An 18,480-nucleotide genomic window follows, 5' to 3' on the forward strand; every position below is an offset into this window, starting at 1 on the left:
ACAGAACCGACACCCTTTCTCCCCTTGAATTGCTTGACAGTTTGATAGTCTGTGCTCTTCATTCACAAGTTCATGTTCTACTCTGAGATCAGATTTTATTATATTAGCTGTACCTTGTTGTTGGATGGTGTGTGTGTGTGTGTGTGTGTGTGTGTGTGTGTGTGTGTGTGTGTGTGTGTGTGATGTAAAAAGCATTCATTCATAACCTGGAGAATTTTTTAAAAATTTCAGTCACAAAATTTACATACGCAATTATGCAAGAGTGGAATGCCCTCATCAAATGTACTTTGAATGTATTTTGAATAACTCCGTGAATAAGAATTTGAATAAGAATTCTCCAAGAACAAGAATTTGAATTCCTTAGTAACATATAACTGCTTCAGCAAATGCAGGACATCATTACTTAGCATGGCTGTCTCAGTTTTAATATTTAACTGTGATGCCAATTGAAATAGAAATCTTTAACAAAGTGACAATTATCTACCGGGTTCAGGAGACAGCAAGTGGAGTGATTTCTTCAGTCTCGTGGCTAGAAGGAAGACCATACAAAACAAAATACTCCCATTTAAGATAACAGTAACATGACATTATATATTCAAGTACAGCTGACCTCTGAACAACGCAGGGGTTAGGAGCATCCATCCTCTGGGCGATCCCAAAATGCACATAGCTTATAGTCAACCCTCTGTATCCGGGTTCCTCCGTATCCACAGATGCAACCAGCTGTTGGTCTGGCTGTGTAGTACTGGACTATTTACTTCTGAGAAAAATCCATGGATAAGTGGGCCCTTGCAGCTCCAGTCTGTGTTGTTCAAAGGTCAACTGTATTTCATTTTGTATTACATAAATGAATAGTGATAAGTGCCAATCCGGAGGAAGGGGTACTTACTCTGAGGAAACCTTGGGGGGTTGTCGTTGACATCGGTCAGGGTGATGTTGACCGTGGTCGATCCTGAAAGCCCTCCAACTTGCCCAGCCATGTCTTTGGCTTGAATGACCACTGAGTAGTGTTCTCTGGCTTCTCTGTCCATATTATGTAAGGCAGTTCTAATAACTCCTGTAATACATGTTTTAAACAGATCAGTATGGATTGAATAAAAAAGCAACAGACATATCTCTCTCTCTTTTTTAATTTTAAGAGAAGTCGTTTTAAATAAAATGCTTTGGAGAGAAAGTCAGGCTTCTGAGACAAATAATACCTTAATGTTGTTACTAAAACTGTCTCACTGAAACATTTATTTACAAAGCAATCTATGAGACGCAAATTAAGGTTATCGATCTCTTTGCGGCCCTGGGGGTGACTGGCCCCTAGGGGGCAGCCTTGAAGACCCTGAAGCCCCTGATGCTGGTGGCCTGATTACTTTACAACCTGTGCTCCTCACACGTGGCAGCTGAGATGATCGGAGTAGAGGTTAATTTTCCTCCTTACGGGACAATTTACATAGTTTCCTGACGGGGTTGTCAAAAGTTTGATGATGGAAAACATTGGAGGATTGTAGACTCTTGAACAAAGATTACAGACAGGAGGCACTGGAATATTTATCAAGACTAAGAAACTGTTTTTGTCAGGAAATAACAACCACAATCAGAGCTAGATCTAAGTACATCAGCAAAGTAAAGTGATGAGATTGATTCCAAAAATTACATGTAAAAGTTACATTCTTTGTCTTGTAGTGCCAAAAGAGACATTTAATGCACTCTCTCATTCATTATTACTGGATTCAATAAAGAGATACAAAATGTTAAATATCCATATATAGTTATGTGCATGTAGGTAAACACACATAACACACACACAAACACGCAAATACATAAATTAGATAGTTTTGTCAATAGAGCCTTACATTAAAACATTTTAATGGACACACATGTTCCACAAGGTCAAGTTTACCCAAGGACTATCAACCATGTCATAAAGTAAAAAATTGTCTTCATGTAGATGAGCCATATTATACATAAGTATTTAAATAAATATACATCCATATATTTATAAGTAATACAAATGTAATGTAAATATATTTGGTATTCCAAACATAAACAAACAACAACCTTTCTTTCTTTTATTAAAAATATTTGGATCATGTCACTTTTGAGAAAGATGCCAATGGCTTCAGTCAAACACACACTTGGTTACTTAGCAGCATGATTCATAGGATGATGACAGTTATAATAACTGCCAACTATAGAGTTTAACAGATATTTTTACAAGCAATATATTGATATAATGGGAGACAATAAAGTTGTATGTTCAAGTTAAAAAATAGTCTTTAAAAGTGGAAAGATTAGTCAATTAGTTGTTTTGAATATAAAACACTTAAGTACTCATATGATTTTTATTATATTTTACTGAATTGTTTGCATTTGTACTTTGAAAGAAGAAACACAGGCACCAGGGAAAGAAATTCCCTGACTTTCAAAACTTGTAAACATATAATTGAGGGAATTCAGGAGAATTTTCCTGAAGCAAAATAGGAATGAAAATTACTCTTATCAAAAAAAATTATAACAGTATAATAAATGATTCACCTAATTCATGCATATGAAAAAGCCTCAAGCATCCTTATTAAAAAGAACAATGCTTTAACACATATGATAAGAAAAAGTTAAATTAATGCAGGAAGGAACAAGCTAAGAATGTGTAAAAATGTGTGAAAGAAATATATACTTTCTAATATATTTTAAAAAATAAAGATGTCACTCTAAAAAGACTACACTATACATGGGACCTGACTCTGTATGAGATTATTGTCCAGAATGTTTTATAATGAAATCATGACAGTGATATGTGCCAAATATAAACCTATAAAAATAAAATCTATTATTAAAATGTGAATGATAAATATTTCTTTTATTCAACTTGAAAGTTATTCATTTTAAGAGGATCACTGAAGAGGGAACAACCCCTGTTTTACATCATGGACCTCAATAATGTCATTGCATTGCCATTACCTCCCTTCTTTGGTAATACAGCTACTCTGACACAAAATGGGAGGGGAAAAGAAAAAAAATTGTCAACCAAATTTACTTACTTAAAGAAAAGAGCATATTCAGAATGGAAACATCTTTCTCATAAATGATCGTCCAAGGAATCATTTAAACTCTCAATTACCTCGAGAATGGCCCAGCTGCATGTGCTTAGCTTTGACTTCCCCTGAGGGCACATAGGTAACTGGGGAATGTTCAGTCAAATCGCCATAGCAACACGATCCCCATATACAATAATCCCACTGTCAAATGTAGCCCGGATGCTTATAAGTGGGGTAGCTTAGAACACAGCTGATGCACACTTTTGGTTCTTTTTGACTTTATTTCTTAGAGCAGTTTTAGATCCTCAGCAAAATGAAGAAAGTGCAGTTGCCATGTACATTCCTTGCCCTGACACACATAGCTTCCCCCACGATCACCATTCTGCATCAGAGTGATGCATTTGTTACAGCTGATGACCCCACACTAACACATCATGATCACCCAAAGTACATAATTTACAGTAGGATCACTCTTGGTGGTGTACATTCCATGGGTTTGGACACATGTATAATGGCATATATCTATCATTACAGTATCACACAGAATAATTTAACTCCCCTAAAAATTCTCACTGCTCCAGTGTTTCAACCTTGCTTCCCCTCAACCCTTGATTTATACTGACTTTTTACTGTCTCCATAATTTTGCCTTTTCCAGAATGTCACACAATTGGAATCCTACAGTGTGTAGTTTTTTCAGATTGGCTTCTTCAACTAGCAATAGGCACTTAAGGATCCTCCAGGTCTTTTTATGGCTTGATAGCTCATTTTCTTTTAGTGCTGAATAATATTCCTTTATTTGGATGTGCCACAGTTTGTTTATTCATTCACCTGCTGAAGGACATCTTGGTTATTTCCAAGATTTTATGATTATGAATAAATGTATAAACATCCGTGTGCAGGTTTTAGTGTGGACATAAAACTTCTTTAAGTAAATACCAATGTGATTGCTGGATCTTATACTAAGAGTATGTCTTGTAAGAAACTGTCAAACTGTCTTTGAAAATGGTTGTACCATTTTCACTCCAACCAATCATGAATGAGTTCTGCTGCTCCACATCTTTGTTAGCTTTTGGTGCTGTCAGTATTCAGATTTTGGCTATTCTATCAGGTGTGTAGTGGTATCTCACTGTTGTTTTTATTATTTTTTAATAAGCACTTATTTTAGTTCTTTTTTTTTTTTACCACTGGAGGTAGTGGGGATTGAATCCAGGACCTTGTACATGTTAAGCATGCACTCTACCACTGTTGTTTTAAAAGACACATGATGATGGAAAATTTTTTCATAGCTTATTTCCATATGTATGTCTTCTTTGGTGAGATGTCTGTAAGATCCATTTTTTAAAGCAGGTTATTTGTTTTCTTATTGTTGAGTTTTAAGAGTTATTTGTATATTTTAGGTAACAGTCCTTTATCAGGTATGTCTTTAGCAAATATATTCTCTCGGGCTATGACTTGTCTTCTTATTCTCTTGACAGGGTTTTTCACAGTATAGAAGTTTTCAATTATTTAAAAATTCAGATTATCAATTATTTCATGAATCATGACTGTGGTGTTGTTATCTAAAATGTTATAGCCATATCCAAGATCATCTAGGATTTCTTCTGTTACCTCCTAGTAATTTTTTAGTTTTGTATTTTATATTTGGGTCTGTGATACCTTATGAGTTCCTTTTTGATAAGGGTGTAATATCTTGATACACATTAAAAATATGTGTCATTTTTTGCATGTGGCTCTCAATTTGTTCCAGCACCATTTGTTTAAAAATGACACATTTTTCTCTGTTGTATTACATTTGCTCCTTCATCAAAGGTCAGTTGATTACATGTATGAGGAATTGTTTGTGGGCTTTCTAATCTGTTCCATCAATATTTTTGTCTATTCTTTCATCAATACCACACTGTCTTGGTTACTATATCTTTAGAGTAAATCTTGAAGTAGGGTACTGTCAGTCTTCTTAATTTGTTTTTCTCCTTTAATATTGTGCTATCTATTCTGGTCCTTTGCCTCTACATATAAACTTTAAAACTAGTTTGTCAATACCCACAAAATAACTTTTTGTGATTTTGACTGATATTCCATTGAATCTACAGATAAAGTCTGGAAGAACTGACATCTTGACAATATTGAGTCTTCCTGTCACGATATAAACATGAAATGCATCTCCCTTTATTTAGTTCTTATTTGTTTATTTCATGAGTGTTTTGTTGTTTTCCTCATATAGATCTTGTACCCCTTTTGTTAGATTTATATAGAGGAAGCTATCTAAATGGTACTGTTTTTAAGTCAAAATCCACTTGTTCATTGCTGGTATATAGGAAAGAGAGTGACTTTTATATATTAATCTTGTATCCTGAAACCTTGCTCTCTCAAGACTGAATCCTTCAAAGTAGCTCCCACTGTGGGAAATGTGGACAGAACACACATTACAAGGACAGAGGAGGGGGTGAGGAGCCTCTGATGGCCTGGCTCCAGCTTGCCAGTCAACTGGCATTGGCGTCCTCTGGATGACTCCCCAGCCTCCATAACAACTACTAAAGATGATTTCAGTGCAAGTGGGTCAAGACCATACTTTGACTACAATTAGAAAGATGAAATTCTGCCATTATGAATGTGTACATTTATTCACTTTTTATCTCCATCTTGTCATGTCTATAAATGCATGTATGGGGATACACACATGCACACAGGCAACAAATAATATGCAATAATAATAGATATTTTTCAAAACTGATGAAGCCTAAACTCATGTACAAGACTAGGATAAACTACACTTACACAGTTCAAGTAAGAAGTGATGCTTTTTTTGTTTGTTTGGCTTTTTCTGCCATGTATCTATGTACCCGCTAATTTTAATATAACTTATTTCTGTCTTCTACATAAACATAATAAAGACTTACCACGTGGCCTTTTCATTAAGTAAATTTGCAAAGAAAAAGATACAAAGCAACCAAGTTAATCACCATAAATTGCTGCATTGTTTGTTTGTTTAAAAATAAAGAAAACTCTCCGCTTTTCAATGTTTGCCAGGTAACTAGTAATGGCATATTCTGAATGTTTGTCTGATATGCTTCACTAGCAATGTTTACTTCAAAATTTTTAATGAGAATTGTTGCCTCCTATTCTCCTGTGGTACTGGGTTGAATCAACAGGATGTGATTACCCTTGTACCATTTTGTTTTGTTTCTTATTACTTTTCTGGTAAATGATTGTAGGTGCCCCACTGCCTGCAAATTACCTTCTGACTACTGCTCCCCAATCACCTTGATATATAGGGACTGGTAACTGGGAATTACTCTCTGCTGAATACAAGTTCATAACATTTGAAAACTCATTCGTAGTTGTAAACATTACTCGTTGAACCTGACTCACCAGACCGCCATATGTTTTTGTTCCCTGACTGATAATAGTCATATAAAGCACTAGATCCTCCAAAATGCTTTCCTGTATTTTTACCCACTAAAAAGAATTTAAGATGGAAATGTATAAATCTAGTTTATTAGATAATACCACAGAAGATTGCAAAATAAAATCCCTAAAAGGCTCAAACAAATAAGCAATAAAACATGGCATTCAAATTCTTACAAACACTTTCAAGGTACACATATGCATTTATAAGAGGAACCAGTAAGTTTTCTTCCATGTCTTAGGTACACATAACTAATTTTGGCTCAGTTGCTTATTTTGCTTCTAAATTTGCTCAACTGCTCATTCATTTATTTAAAGTCTACTATTTATTATGTGATATCTGTTAAAATGCATTGGAGTCCCAGTGTTTCTCTAATGGGGAACAAGGGTCACCTAATAACAAAATCACATGGAGTGACACGTATCATGCAGCTTCAAGGACACCATCTTAGACCTACTGAATCAGAATCTGGGGCTGTGGGCCAGCATCGGTATTTGTAACAAGCCCCTTCCGTGATTCTCATGAATAGTTCAACCTGAGATATCCACCCAGAGTTGAGAACATTTGACATCTGGCCTCCAGATGCTCATACTTCATTGGAGGATTTATTTAAAATAATTAATATGAACATTGAGAGGTTTAGAAATGTTTCAAAGTTTCATTAACCATTTTCTATACAATGACATTTGACATCTTGGCAGTAATGATTCACCTTTCCAACTGCCTGCTTGTGTTCTTTATGTTAGCTATTAAATTGCTATTTGGTTCAACATTTAGTATATTGCATGCTATTTCTATTCAGCCATGCATTATGAATTTTCCCAACGGACTCTGTAAAGACAATTTGGCTTCCATAAATTCCTGTCTACACAGAAAGCAAAAACATTCAGACGTGGAATCTGTATGTTTCCGTCATCACCACACTTTTAGAAGTCTCTTTTTGTTCTTCATCACCAATCCAATGTATATTGAGTACATGTGTTTCTGCTCTGTTTAAAATGTGGGATACAGAGACACATAGGCTAAAACTTATGACTTCAAAATATCATGACTGAAGTGTTTCCTGGCAGGGAAATACATATGCAACTATGAAAAGTTAAGTAATATGGAAAACATTTAATTAAATGGCAGACAGAACCCAGACTTCAAAGGGCATAGTTATCACAATGGATGAGCATGACCAAGGAGTACTTTAGGGGCAAATGACATGTTTGTAGGATATGGATGATATATAAATGAATAGAGAAGTGGGGAGTCCCTGGAAAGGGGACCTGATATGAATAAAGGCATATAAAATGTGCATGGCAACATTGACAAAATTAGCTTCATTGGGAAATGACTGTAGAAGAATATAAGAAATTAGGTACTCATTAATATCCCTTAAATATTTCTATGTTTTGTTCTTCAAATGACTGAATGTTTGAATAGTTCCCTTGCTGTCCCAGTGGAAAGTCAGAACTAAACAAATTTCACTGCTTATCAGGTGTTCAGGGTTGTGGTTGGACAGTTAGTTACCTCTACGGCTACATTTAGCCGATTGGAGACTTTATAAAGTTTCAGTGGATAACAGATTAAGTGTCAGATTTTTATTTATATTTTTGCTATACAATATATTTCATTTTTAAAGAAAAAAATTAGATATATGAAACACTGGCAATCCAGAATTCAAGGAAAAAAACATATTTAGCTTCAAGCTATGACTCACGGAATTAACAATCATAAATTCATGAAGGTTGACATTTTTATGCTATAGTAGGAAGATTCAATTTTTCCTCCTCTACATTTTTTTCTCTTTCTACCATTAAAATTGATGGTGAAGCATTTTATTTCTGCTGAGGAGAGAAAGGTGCAGAACTCACATTCTTTGACTATAGACGGTGACTCAGGCACTCCCTTCAGGTACATAGCTCCTATTTTTTCCCATATTATTCATGACAGAGAAAGCTCAAAATTTAAATAAGTCTCTCTAGATCAGAAATTTGCAAAAGCTGAAATATAACCGAGAACTTCCTGACATTAAATGCCACGGTGACATCAGTTCAAGTTACTGAAGTCCTGGAACCTTGTGGAGCCTATAGGTAAGGCTTGAACTATTGTCCAGGAGAGATGGGGGTGGGAGGTGGCGGGGGGGAGAGAGAGAGCGAGAGAGAGAGAGACAAAGAAACAAAGAAGAGGAGATAGAGAGAAACCCTATCATAAAAACAGGTATTACTTTCTCTATGGATTGGGGGAAATAAATCAGACATATTCAAAGAATACGTTTTGTGTTTATGTATCATTAAAGATACTTCTGATTTAGAAGGTTTTATTTCTGTATTTTCTTTTTTTTTGCATTTTGCTTATTGTTTATATCTGTTATTAGTGTTTCAGTGTGATCTGTAATTTCAAAAGATCAATCTTTCTAGATAACCATGCTGATAAAGTCATACGGCTGCCAGGGCAGTTGTGAAGGTCAAATATTCTACAGACTTTCAGGCTTTCAGTAAAGCTACTTCATTCAGCAAAAATGTATGAAGATAGCACTATATGGAGAACAATAAACTATCAACTTCAAAAAGGGCTTTCCTGGGTGGCAAAATTTCATTGGTGATGATGATGATGACAGTTATTAAGTCTTTATTAAGAATTAAGAAGAATGCTTTATGCTAATTATCATACTAATTTCTCACATTGACTGCCTGTGGAAGTTATTCAAATTATCCAAGAGGGAATGCAAGAACAAAAGGGTTAGGAAAATTGCTCAAGGACAGATACGTATGATAGAACCAGTATTCAGTCTATGCAGTTAGAATTCAGAGTCTGCTGTCACAATCATTACCTTCTGAGCTACTGATTCCTTGCAAGTAAATCGAGGAAAATACAGCAGAAGAGCCTGAAATAGATTCTGGAAGAATGTCTGCATCTTGGCAATGTGGCTTCAGAAGCAATCTCCATCTCTCTTGGCTAATTTGGGTTTTAATAGCCCTGGAATCAAAGTTCTGAGTATAATCAAGGAGATGTCAGAAAGATGGTGGAAAACCCTGGGTAACTGAAAGATCTGACTCCAAAAGATGAGGATCAAGCCTTTTGTCCAACAGGAGAAAGAGTGAGAAACTTAGAAACCAAAGAATCATCTTGCTCCAAGTGGCCATTAGCCATTTATGGTCTTTTTGCAGGGTGTCAAATACCAATACCATTAATCACAGTTGCCCTATGCCTGCTTTGACCAATACAGTACAGTGGAAGTGACATTATGGCAATTTCTGCCCTGGACTTAAGAGGATTGTAAGCTTCAACCTTGGTATACATGAGCTCAGAGCCTTCAGGTAAGAACTCCAGCTCCCCTGCTAGAGAAAGCACACAGAGATGCCCTGAGATGAAAAGGGTTAGGGATACCTCTGAGCCCAGTTTCTCAGCTCTTCCCACTGAGGCACTGGGCGTAGGAGTGGATTCAGCTTTGAATGAGTCCAGGTGTCAGCAGAATGCTATCAAGTAACCAAGCTAATGCCACAGGGCTCAAGAAATTGCCCAGATAACCCCAACTTCTTGGCTTCCAAAATCACTGTGGTTTTGAAAGTTCTGGGTTGGGGTCATTTGCAATGGCATTCAAATTTAGAATACACACACAAACACACACACATACAGATAAATATGCACATGTACACATATACAGATACATATGCATACACACATTTATACAAGCATACATATATACATATATATACACACACACACACACACAACATACATTTAAACACATACTTTTTTTCCTCTCCGAGAAGTAAATGAAGGTTTGCTTTCTATACTACCTCTAACACCATTAAATCAAGGCTATATATTTCCTAAATACGGTTTTCTCTTCTCCCTCCTTCCCCTCCCCCTTTACCTCCCCTCCCTCTCCCCCCATCTCTCTACCCCCCCATCCTACCCTTCTCTCCAGAGCTGGAGTGCATACACAGAAACACATACACATCAAATACTACAGCTATAGTACATGTATATATATTTCATGAGTTCAGGTAATAAACAGAAGAGGGAAGATAAAATTGACCTTTGTATAATTGATGTGTAATGAACACAGGGAATACAACTTCCTGTAAACACTGAAATTAAGACTCTTATCATCTGGAAATTTGCACTCTACGGGGAGTAATAAAATTATATGTGATATTTATGAGATCTTTTCAATCAAGATAATTAGAAATGTAATTTCAAATTTTATAATATCAGATAAAATATTTTATTATAAGATACTGAATGCAGACATACTCTATCTTAAATATAAATGTATTTTCTTAGAAAACAATAATAAACTAATAATAAAAAAAGAAATCTAGAAATAGTCAAGTATAATTTTTCCAAAATAGCACATTCATGTGGTTTATAGAAACCTGATAGACTCAAAATATAAACAACAAAAAAGAAATACTAAGTTTACCATGTAGATATATTATGCATTGCTTAAATATTGCTATATGTCTCTGTTATTCTGCTTCTTATTTTTTCTACAATTTATTTTTTCTCTTTAATTTTTTTCTTATGATGGTTAAAATGAATTTAAAAATGTAAAATGCTTTTATATAGGATTTTTTTGGTTGCAGCTGCTATTTAAGAAAGGGTCTTTAATATGACTATATCAAAAATCTTTGGAATATTTGTTGTTGAGACAATTTTATTTAAAGCCATTTAATTAAGAAAAAATATCAAAGCATTCCCTTATAAAATATGTGCATACTAATGAACATCCAGTTTTATTAGTAATGGCACAGTTGACAACATAGGCCCATAAGTAACTCAAAATTGATAATTTCTCCTGTAATACCAATTTACTTATTGTGTCATGTGCTTTCTTGATTTTTTAAAAGAAAGTTTTATTTTTCTTTTGGAGTATTATTTTATTTTACAACACATTGTATCATACTCTAATAATCAGAGAAGACATTGCCATATGCAATAAGCTATTTATCACAATAGGCATGCTATAACTGTGGATATGTAAATATGCACATATATTAGCTACACGTGTTTTATATGCTACATAACAAATAGTAGTACTGAAACAAACTCATATGAACAATCTGTAAAATTATCTGTAAGATTTCAAGGGTATACACACACTATGAGTTGCATTTCCCTTGGCACATAATTTAACATTGAATCCTTAAGGGCATCTGTGGAGAATTCAAGCGGCTATCAAGTTTCTGAGAATAAGAATTCGAATGTAGCCAGGGTGATCATGGTACATTCAAGGAGCAACGTAAGAAAAGTGCAAATATAACTGAAAAATATGGTAAAGCAGTTTTCAGGCTTTCAAGAAGCCTCTCATGTACAAAGACCAGCTAAAGTGGAAACATCACAAAGTCAATTATTTATGATTCTCCCTAGATTTTACTGGAAACTTTAAAAATGATAAGAGATTAACATGTTTGACAGTATTTGGAGGGAGATATTATGCAGTAAACAATTCAATTATAGATGTCTGATAGCCATTAGATAACTTACAGATAAATGTATTATTACTTAACGAGTGTCCATTGTGGCTCCAGTATCACGGAGAGGCAGTAGTGAAACCATGTGAACAGGGAAACTAATTGTGAATATCCCTTACAAGCACAGTGGCATGTCGCATTAAGTAGCAGGAACATTAAGCGGCTCAAAGAAACATGGAAGTTTTATAGAGAGAGTCTTATTCCTGGGAGAGAGGTTTCCTCATGTGTTAAAGCCTTATCTGTCCACACTCTGAACGGTTCAGGTGAGCAATCATAGTAGCTTGGGTGCCCTCTTAGCATTTACTGAGTGTAAGTATTGCATAAATTAATAATCTGGTACCCTGCTTAACTAGCAACTAAGTGGTAATAACAGAATATACAACATAGAAGATTGCTCTATTCTAATTTAAACGCTATTTACAAGACATTCGAGTGCTTGTTGACTTACATAAATGTAAAATGCTGCTTTCACTGTGTGACAGAAGAATAGCATAGGATCCATCCCTGTTTGACAACCTGATGCACAGAAGCTGAATCTATCAACATATAGATTTTGATCCTTTGATGAACAATGAATAGAAAGTCCTTCTCACTGGAAAGATGAGTCTGAAAGAACTATTCTTATGTGATTTTGTAAAACGGGGCTTTTAATCAGTGTCTGAACATTTTTGTAGAAAAGGATTTCTGAGAAAGAAAAAAGTAACTAAGGAGCACACGTCAAAGAACAGTTTTATTCTACCAAGCTGTACAGTTTTACTGTGGTTTCCTAATATTTGGATTTATGAAGTAACATATTGTTGATGGGTTAAATTGCAAGCAGGGGAAAAGAAGGAAAGATTGGAAACCGAAATAGGTCATTTTGTTGATTACTGAAAACACTGAATAATTTAATGTGTTGCTCAAAAAAGGAATTTGTGTTGAAAAAAAAAAAACAGATTTATTGAAAATCTACTCCATGATAGAAAAATTCAAAAGTTTTATCTTGCGTATGTTGGATAGAAATGTGAACCACCAAATAGCAAAATCAGACAGCTAAAATAGAAAGTTGCATCCAAATGTTAATTTTCACTTTGTTTCTCCAGTGATCATAAACAGATAGATTAATAGTAAAAGCTAACAGGCATAGGCATTCTTGGATCTCTTTCTGTGTTGTGACTAAAGTAAACATCTCCTCAATCTTTGCCTAACACATGCTGTGGGTACCTGTCATCTAAAAAATGAAAAATGTACAGTCCCCTGTAATTCTGCAATTCTTGTTGACAAATCTCAAAAAAAAAAAAAAGAGTTGTCTATATACTGTATGAAGTTGTTCCTGTGGCTGAGGCAAAGATTTCGGTGCAGGGTATTTATCAGGGAGCAAATGTAAAGGAGGGGAGGGAGCATGGGTGACCAGAGGAAGATATTATCGGGGACGCAGGTCTAACAAAGATGAGGCTAATGCTGCAGGGATACACAGTCTGCCTGAGTGTCCAGCACACTCAGTCACTGGATGAGGGTTATCCCAGAAATGACGTGACTTCAGCAAGCCGTGTATCAGCACCTGAGACAGATCTTGAAGGAGGCTCGGGAGTGGGGTGCTGCACGTACTTCCCATGCTGGGCTGCAAGTCCTTCCTTACAGGGGATGGGCATTTGCGTCTACCTCACAGCGATCCTAGGTCATTTCCTCTCATGTCAAGCCCCTCCAGTGAAGCTGCGGTCTACACTAAAAACGCTCACGTGCTCTTTCCCTTCAATACTTCTCCTATTGCCAAGTCCAATGGATTATGTCTGTACTCATCTCATCAGCAGCAAATTGCCCACAGTCTACTATTCGTAACTCTCCCAAAGACTTCGTTTTTTGATCTCTCTCAGTTTTACTCTCTGATGTTTTGGATTGTCATCCCACTAATTTACTTACTGTCATTATACTCATTTACTTATTAATTTTGACAATTGCTTGTCCTTTTCCACTGGAATAAAAGCTCCACGAGGCCAAAGAGTTTCATTTGTGGTGTTTTCGTTGCTATGCCCTCATTGCTAAAACAATCTCCGACCCAGAATTTTCTTCAGTGAAAATTGAATAAAGGAAGCCTCAAAAAACCCACAGAAGTGCATTGTAGCATCATAAACTAAAATGGATATAAAATAAGTTACTAAATTTAATGTATTTCCTTTGGATATTGAAGATATTAGTTGGTAGGGTTGCTGTAACAAAGTACTACAAATGGGGCTGTGTAAAACCCAAAATTCATCTCTCAATTCTGGAAGCTAAGAATCTGAAATCAAGATATTGGCATGGTCAGCTCCTTCTGCGGGCTGTGAGGGGTGGATCTGTTCCAGGCCCCCCTCCTTGGCTTATAGATGACTGTTTCCACACTCACATGGCATCCTCCCTCTATCTTCAAATCATCTTTCCTCTGTGATAGCTCTATGCCCAAATTTCCTATTTTATAAGGACACCAGTCAAATTATATTACGGCTCACTCTGTGAATCCACTTTAACTTGATTTACCTCTGCAAAGACCCTGTCCTCAATTCAGGTCACGTTCTGAGGTACTGGGGGTTAGGAATTCAACATGTGAATTTGGGGGTAGGAGGTACAATTCAACCCATGACACTAAGAAGAAAAGTAAATTACACCAAGAAAATATGGATATATGTTGAATATGTGAGCCTTTTCTTTGAGCCTTTATTATAGAAACTCTTTTAGGTAAAATCATGTCAGTTTGACCAAAAAAAGGATTGTGAAATATGTGAAAGAACACAACGCCACAGAAAAGATGGAAGCAAAGACTTTTGTGTGGGCAGTCTGAAAGATCAATCAAAGAATAGAGATTACACAAGTGTATGATCAGGAAGAGTGGCTTTGAATTCCTTTATCATGTGAGATGTAAAGAGTCATTCATTCTTTTAGCTAGTAGTTAGAGTGCCCAGAAAAATCCAGAAACTGTCCTGGGGCAGAAAAATCACTGACCTCACGAAGCATACATTCTACAGAGGGCAGATTAGGGAGAATAAAAAGGAGGATAATTACCTACATTATATGTAGATTAGATGGTGTTAATTCAAGCTGGGGGGGAATGAAGCACTTGGTTTGGGCTTACAGGTTTAACTAGAACTGTAATAGTGGGACCTAGTTTTAACTAGGACTGTACTAGTGGCTGTTGGAGTTAGCTAGTTCTGGCTCACAAGAGTTGATTGTTAAAATCTCAAGAGTTTAGACAGCTAGTTAAAAAATGTAGTCGTTGCTAATGATTAAATTATATACATTTACAATTCAACATCGTATCTTAGAAAATAAAAAATCTGAAAACTCATTACTTTCTAAGTTGAATTACTGTATTTTACTGTTAATTATGCTCTTGATGTTATTTGTGTCTATTTTATCTGTGTGGTGGAAATGCTATAAAATTATGTACACCTACTCATCCTTTCCCAACTATACATCCAGAGGTGTCATACGGGCAACTTGAAAATCATTGGCAATGGAAATACTTCCACAATGAAATTCAGAAAATGTTGATTAAATCAAGGCTTAATTCATTGAGTTAGTGATTGTCTAGACTTGAGAAAGAAAAGGAAAAAGCATAAATAAAGCATATTAAAATCATACGTGTAGCCTTTAGATGTGAATAACACAAGAGTTGAAGAAACATTCTAATATAAACTATTCAACTTAGCAGGAAAAAGGTGGCTCATATAACTGATGAGAAACTAAAGTTGTACAAACAGCTTTTATCTACATGTTAATGTAAGCAAAAATATCAACCGACACCTAAGCCAGAACTAAACTCATTTGTCAATGACCTGAGCAACTTCTTTGCTGAATCAGACAGTAATCAAGCATTTATTTGCAGTAGGATTTTTGTCGATATTCATTGGATTGCAACAATGAGTTGTGTGTGGATGCAGGAGTTTGGCAAAAATCAATGCAGGCATTCTGCAAGAATCAATAGGCTATATGGAATTTATAAAAAAGAGTGATGCATAATTTATAATCGTTTGTAAATTTGGGTGCTACACATCAATTACATCAGTAAAATTTACAATAAACAAATATATATATATATATACTTATACACATGCTTACATATTTGTGGTTGTTAAATATTTACAAGCACATCAGTAACAGCTAGCATTAAATGGATTTGAAAGAGGTGAGAGGGAAAAGTTCCAGGCCAAAAGAGTAACAAGTGCAAATGCTTTAATGTGGCTACTTTTTAGGTTGTTTGAGGGAAAGCTGTGAGGCCAGCATCTCTAAAGCAAAAAGAAGATGAAGAAGAGGGGATGAGATCAGAATGACAGGCCACGTCATTGACAAGCATGTAAATTACTGTAGTGCTTTTGACTTGGGTCATAAATGAGATAGGGAACCACTGGAAGGTTAAGTAGATACGAAATGAAGAAAAGGATGAGGTGAGGCACTTTGGAGCACATTTCTAAGGATGAGGTGTCTGATTGGAAGTGGAGTGTGAGGGAAAGGAAGTGATTCAAATGGCATGAAGGCATCTGGCTTAAGGGCTTGGGTCAGTGGGGAACCCCTCTACAAGATTGGAAGTGTAAGATAAAGATCAATGAAGAGAGTGTTAATTCAAGGCTATATTGACTTTTATGTGCTTGAGAGCTATCTCTGCAAAAAAGACTGATGGGTAGTTGAACACATGGTGTTCGTAGAAGGGTCTGGGTTGGCGAGTCAAGACTATAATGACACTCATAAAGAGAAGGATGGATATAAAGTCACTCTTGCCCAACATAATAAAGAGAGTGGCTTTGTTATAATTAATGGCCTAGATTGCTCTCTACGGAGTCTTTACTCCTTGTATAAAGCTTAGTATGAATCCATTGCTTTTTGGTCTTTGGTTTTGTGCATGTGTATGTGCTTTGTTTTTGTTTTGCAGCTATGGATGTTTGTATTTTGTGAGATGGACCAGGATCCTACACTTTGGGAGTAGCTACTTTCTAATTATCATATCAAGATCTTTTTCTCACTGAATCGTTTGCCATTCAATACATTTTCATTTTGATTCTTCGTAGAAAGACAGGCAGAAAAAGAACTAGGCAGCTACAACAGCCTATAAAGTAAGTAAAACAAACACTGCATTAATCAATGTAATGTATCTAAGACTAAATATAAAAATCTGGTTCCCTGGAAATATCTGAGAATTCTTTGTATAGAGTTATTTAAAGTTTGAAGAATGAGTTATATTAAAGAACAAGAAAATAATCAGACAGGATTACAGAACAAGGATTGAACTAGGAAAAGAATTAACATGGCAAATAATGGCTGAGGAAGTAAGGCTAAATGAGGCATTGATTTAGTTATTTTAGAGATTCTTTTTCTATTAAAATAAACCCAGAAATCATATTGCTTTTGTTGATTTAGCACTTTTCACTGCTTATTTTAACGCTGTTCACTCTTAGGGTTCCAGAGAACCTATAAATGTCTTTCCACTGCCTCAAGGACCATTTATCAAACTCACTGCATGAGCTCACCTGGCAAGGGTTTATACATCTTGTTCTGCAGTATTTCCCTTTCAATAACTAAAGGAGTAATTCTAAAAGGAATTAACTAAAGAGAGAGCACCAAATGTGAGTACAGGTAAGCCATAGCCTGAGATATTTCATGCAAACGGACAACGGAGAAGGTGTAGTAAGTGGGGATTTTCACATATTCCCAGTTAATTCAGAAGCAGCAGCATCATATATATGAATATAACTCTTCAATATTACTCTTTCATTGTGTCATTTGAGATCCAAAATAATTCTCAATTTGTCAGTTTTTGCCTTGCTTTGTAACAGAACTTTGTTTACTCAAGCCCTTGATTTTAAAAATATATATATATATATATTTTTTTTTTACTTCTTAATCTCTCCTTTGTAGTCACTTAGAAGGTCACCAGACCAGCCATTTCTCAAACTCTGAGGCTATTTTCAAGCTGTAGACTGGGTCAAGAGACTTTACTATGTGTCACAAAAATATTCAGAGCTTTGCTGAAGGGCTTATGAACTGTCTTAAGAAACTTATTCACATTTTATAAATAAAAACTGAAGACAAGCTAATATTACCTTTTTGAAATAACGAAGAAATACAGCTAACTATCCTCCAATACTACGTTTCAAATCATTCAGAGGTAAGTACCACATGCTATTTATATTTGCAATGGACTATTTAAACATAGCTTATTCAGCCAGAAGAAAAGAATACAATCTTGCCATTTGTGACAACGTGGCTGGACTTTGAGAGCATTATGCTAAGTCAGACAGAGACAACTACTGTATGATCTCATACAGATGTGGAATCTGAAAAAAATAAACAATCACCCTCCTCCCCCCCACCCCCAAACTCAAAGATGCAGAGAATAGCAGGCAGAGTGTAGGAGGTGGGGGCAAAATGGGTAAAGGAGTCAAAAGATACAAACTTCCAGTTATAGAATAAACACGTCGGGGAGTGTAATGTAATGACTAAGGTTAATAATACTGTATTGCATGTTTGAAAGTTGCTAAGCGAGTAGAGAGAGTTCTCATCACAAGAAAGACGTTGTAACAATGTATGGTGACAGATGTTAACTAGACTCACTGCGGGGATCATTTTGCAATA

The 18,480-nt window shown here is 35.6% G+C and overlaps 1 protein-coding gene and 1 long non-coding RNA gene across 7 annotated transcripts in view; one reads left to right on the forward strand and one right to left on the reverse strand.

Moving 5' to 3' along the window:
• The window catches only part of CDH18 (cadherin 18), a 627,896-nt gene that overhangs the window by 112,049 nt on the left and 497,367 nt on the right, over positions 1-18,480 (reverse strand). For all 6 annotated transcript variants that reach the window (XM_032470371.1, XM_032470358.1, XM_006178333.3 and 3 more), the window contains one exon: positions 890-1,057. In XM_032470371.1, coding sequence (XP_032326262.1) covers positions 890-1,057 — 168 coding nt within the window. The remainder of the gene's footprint in view (positions 1-889; positions 1,058-18,480) is intronic.
• Positions 906-12,620, forward strand: LOC116660595. The gene is made up of 4 exons (XR_004316166.1): positions 906-980; positions 9,427-9,431; positions 9,653-9,657; positions 12,610-12,620. It is a non-coding gene; the product is annotated as an uncharacterized LOC116660595 (long non-coding RNA).

This window comes from Camelus ferus, chromosome 3 (assembly GCF_009834535.1).
Source record: "Camelus ferus isolate YT-003-E chromosome 3, BCGSAC_Cfer_1.0, whole genome shotgun sequence".
Classification (NCBI taxonomy): Eukaryota; Metazoa; Chordata; class Mammalia; order Artiodactyla; family Camelidae; genus Camelus; species Camelus ferus.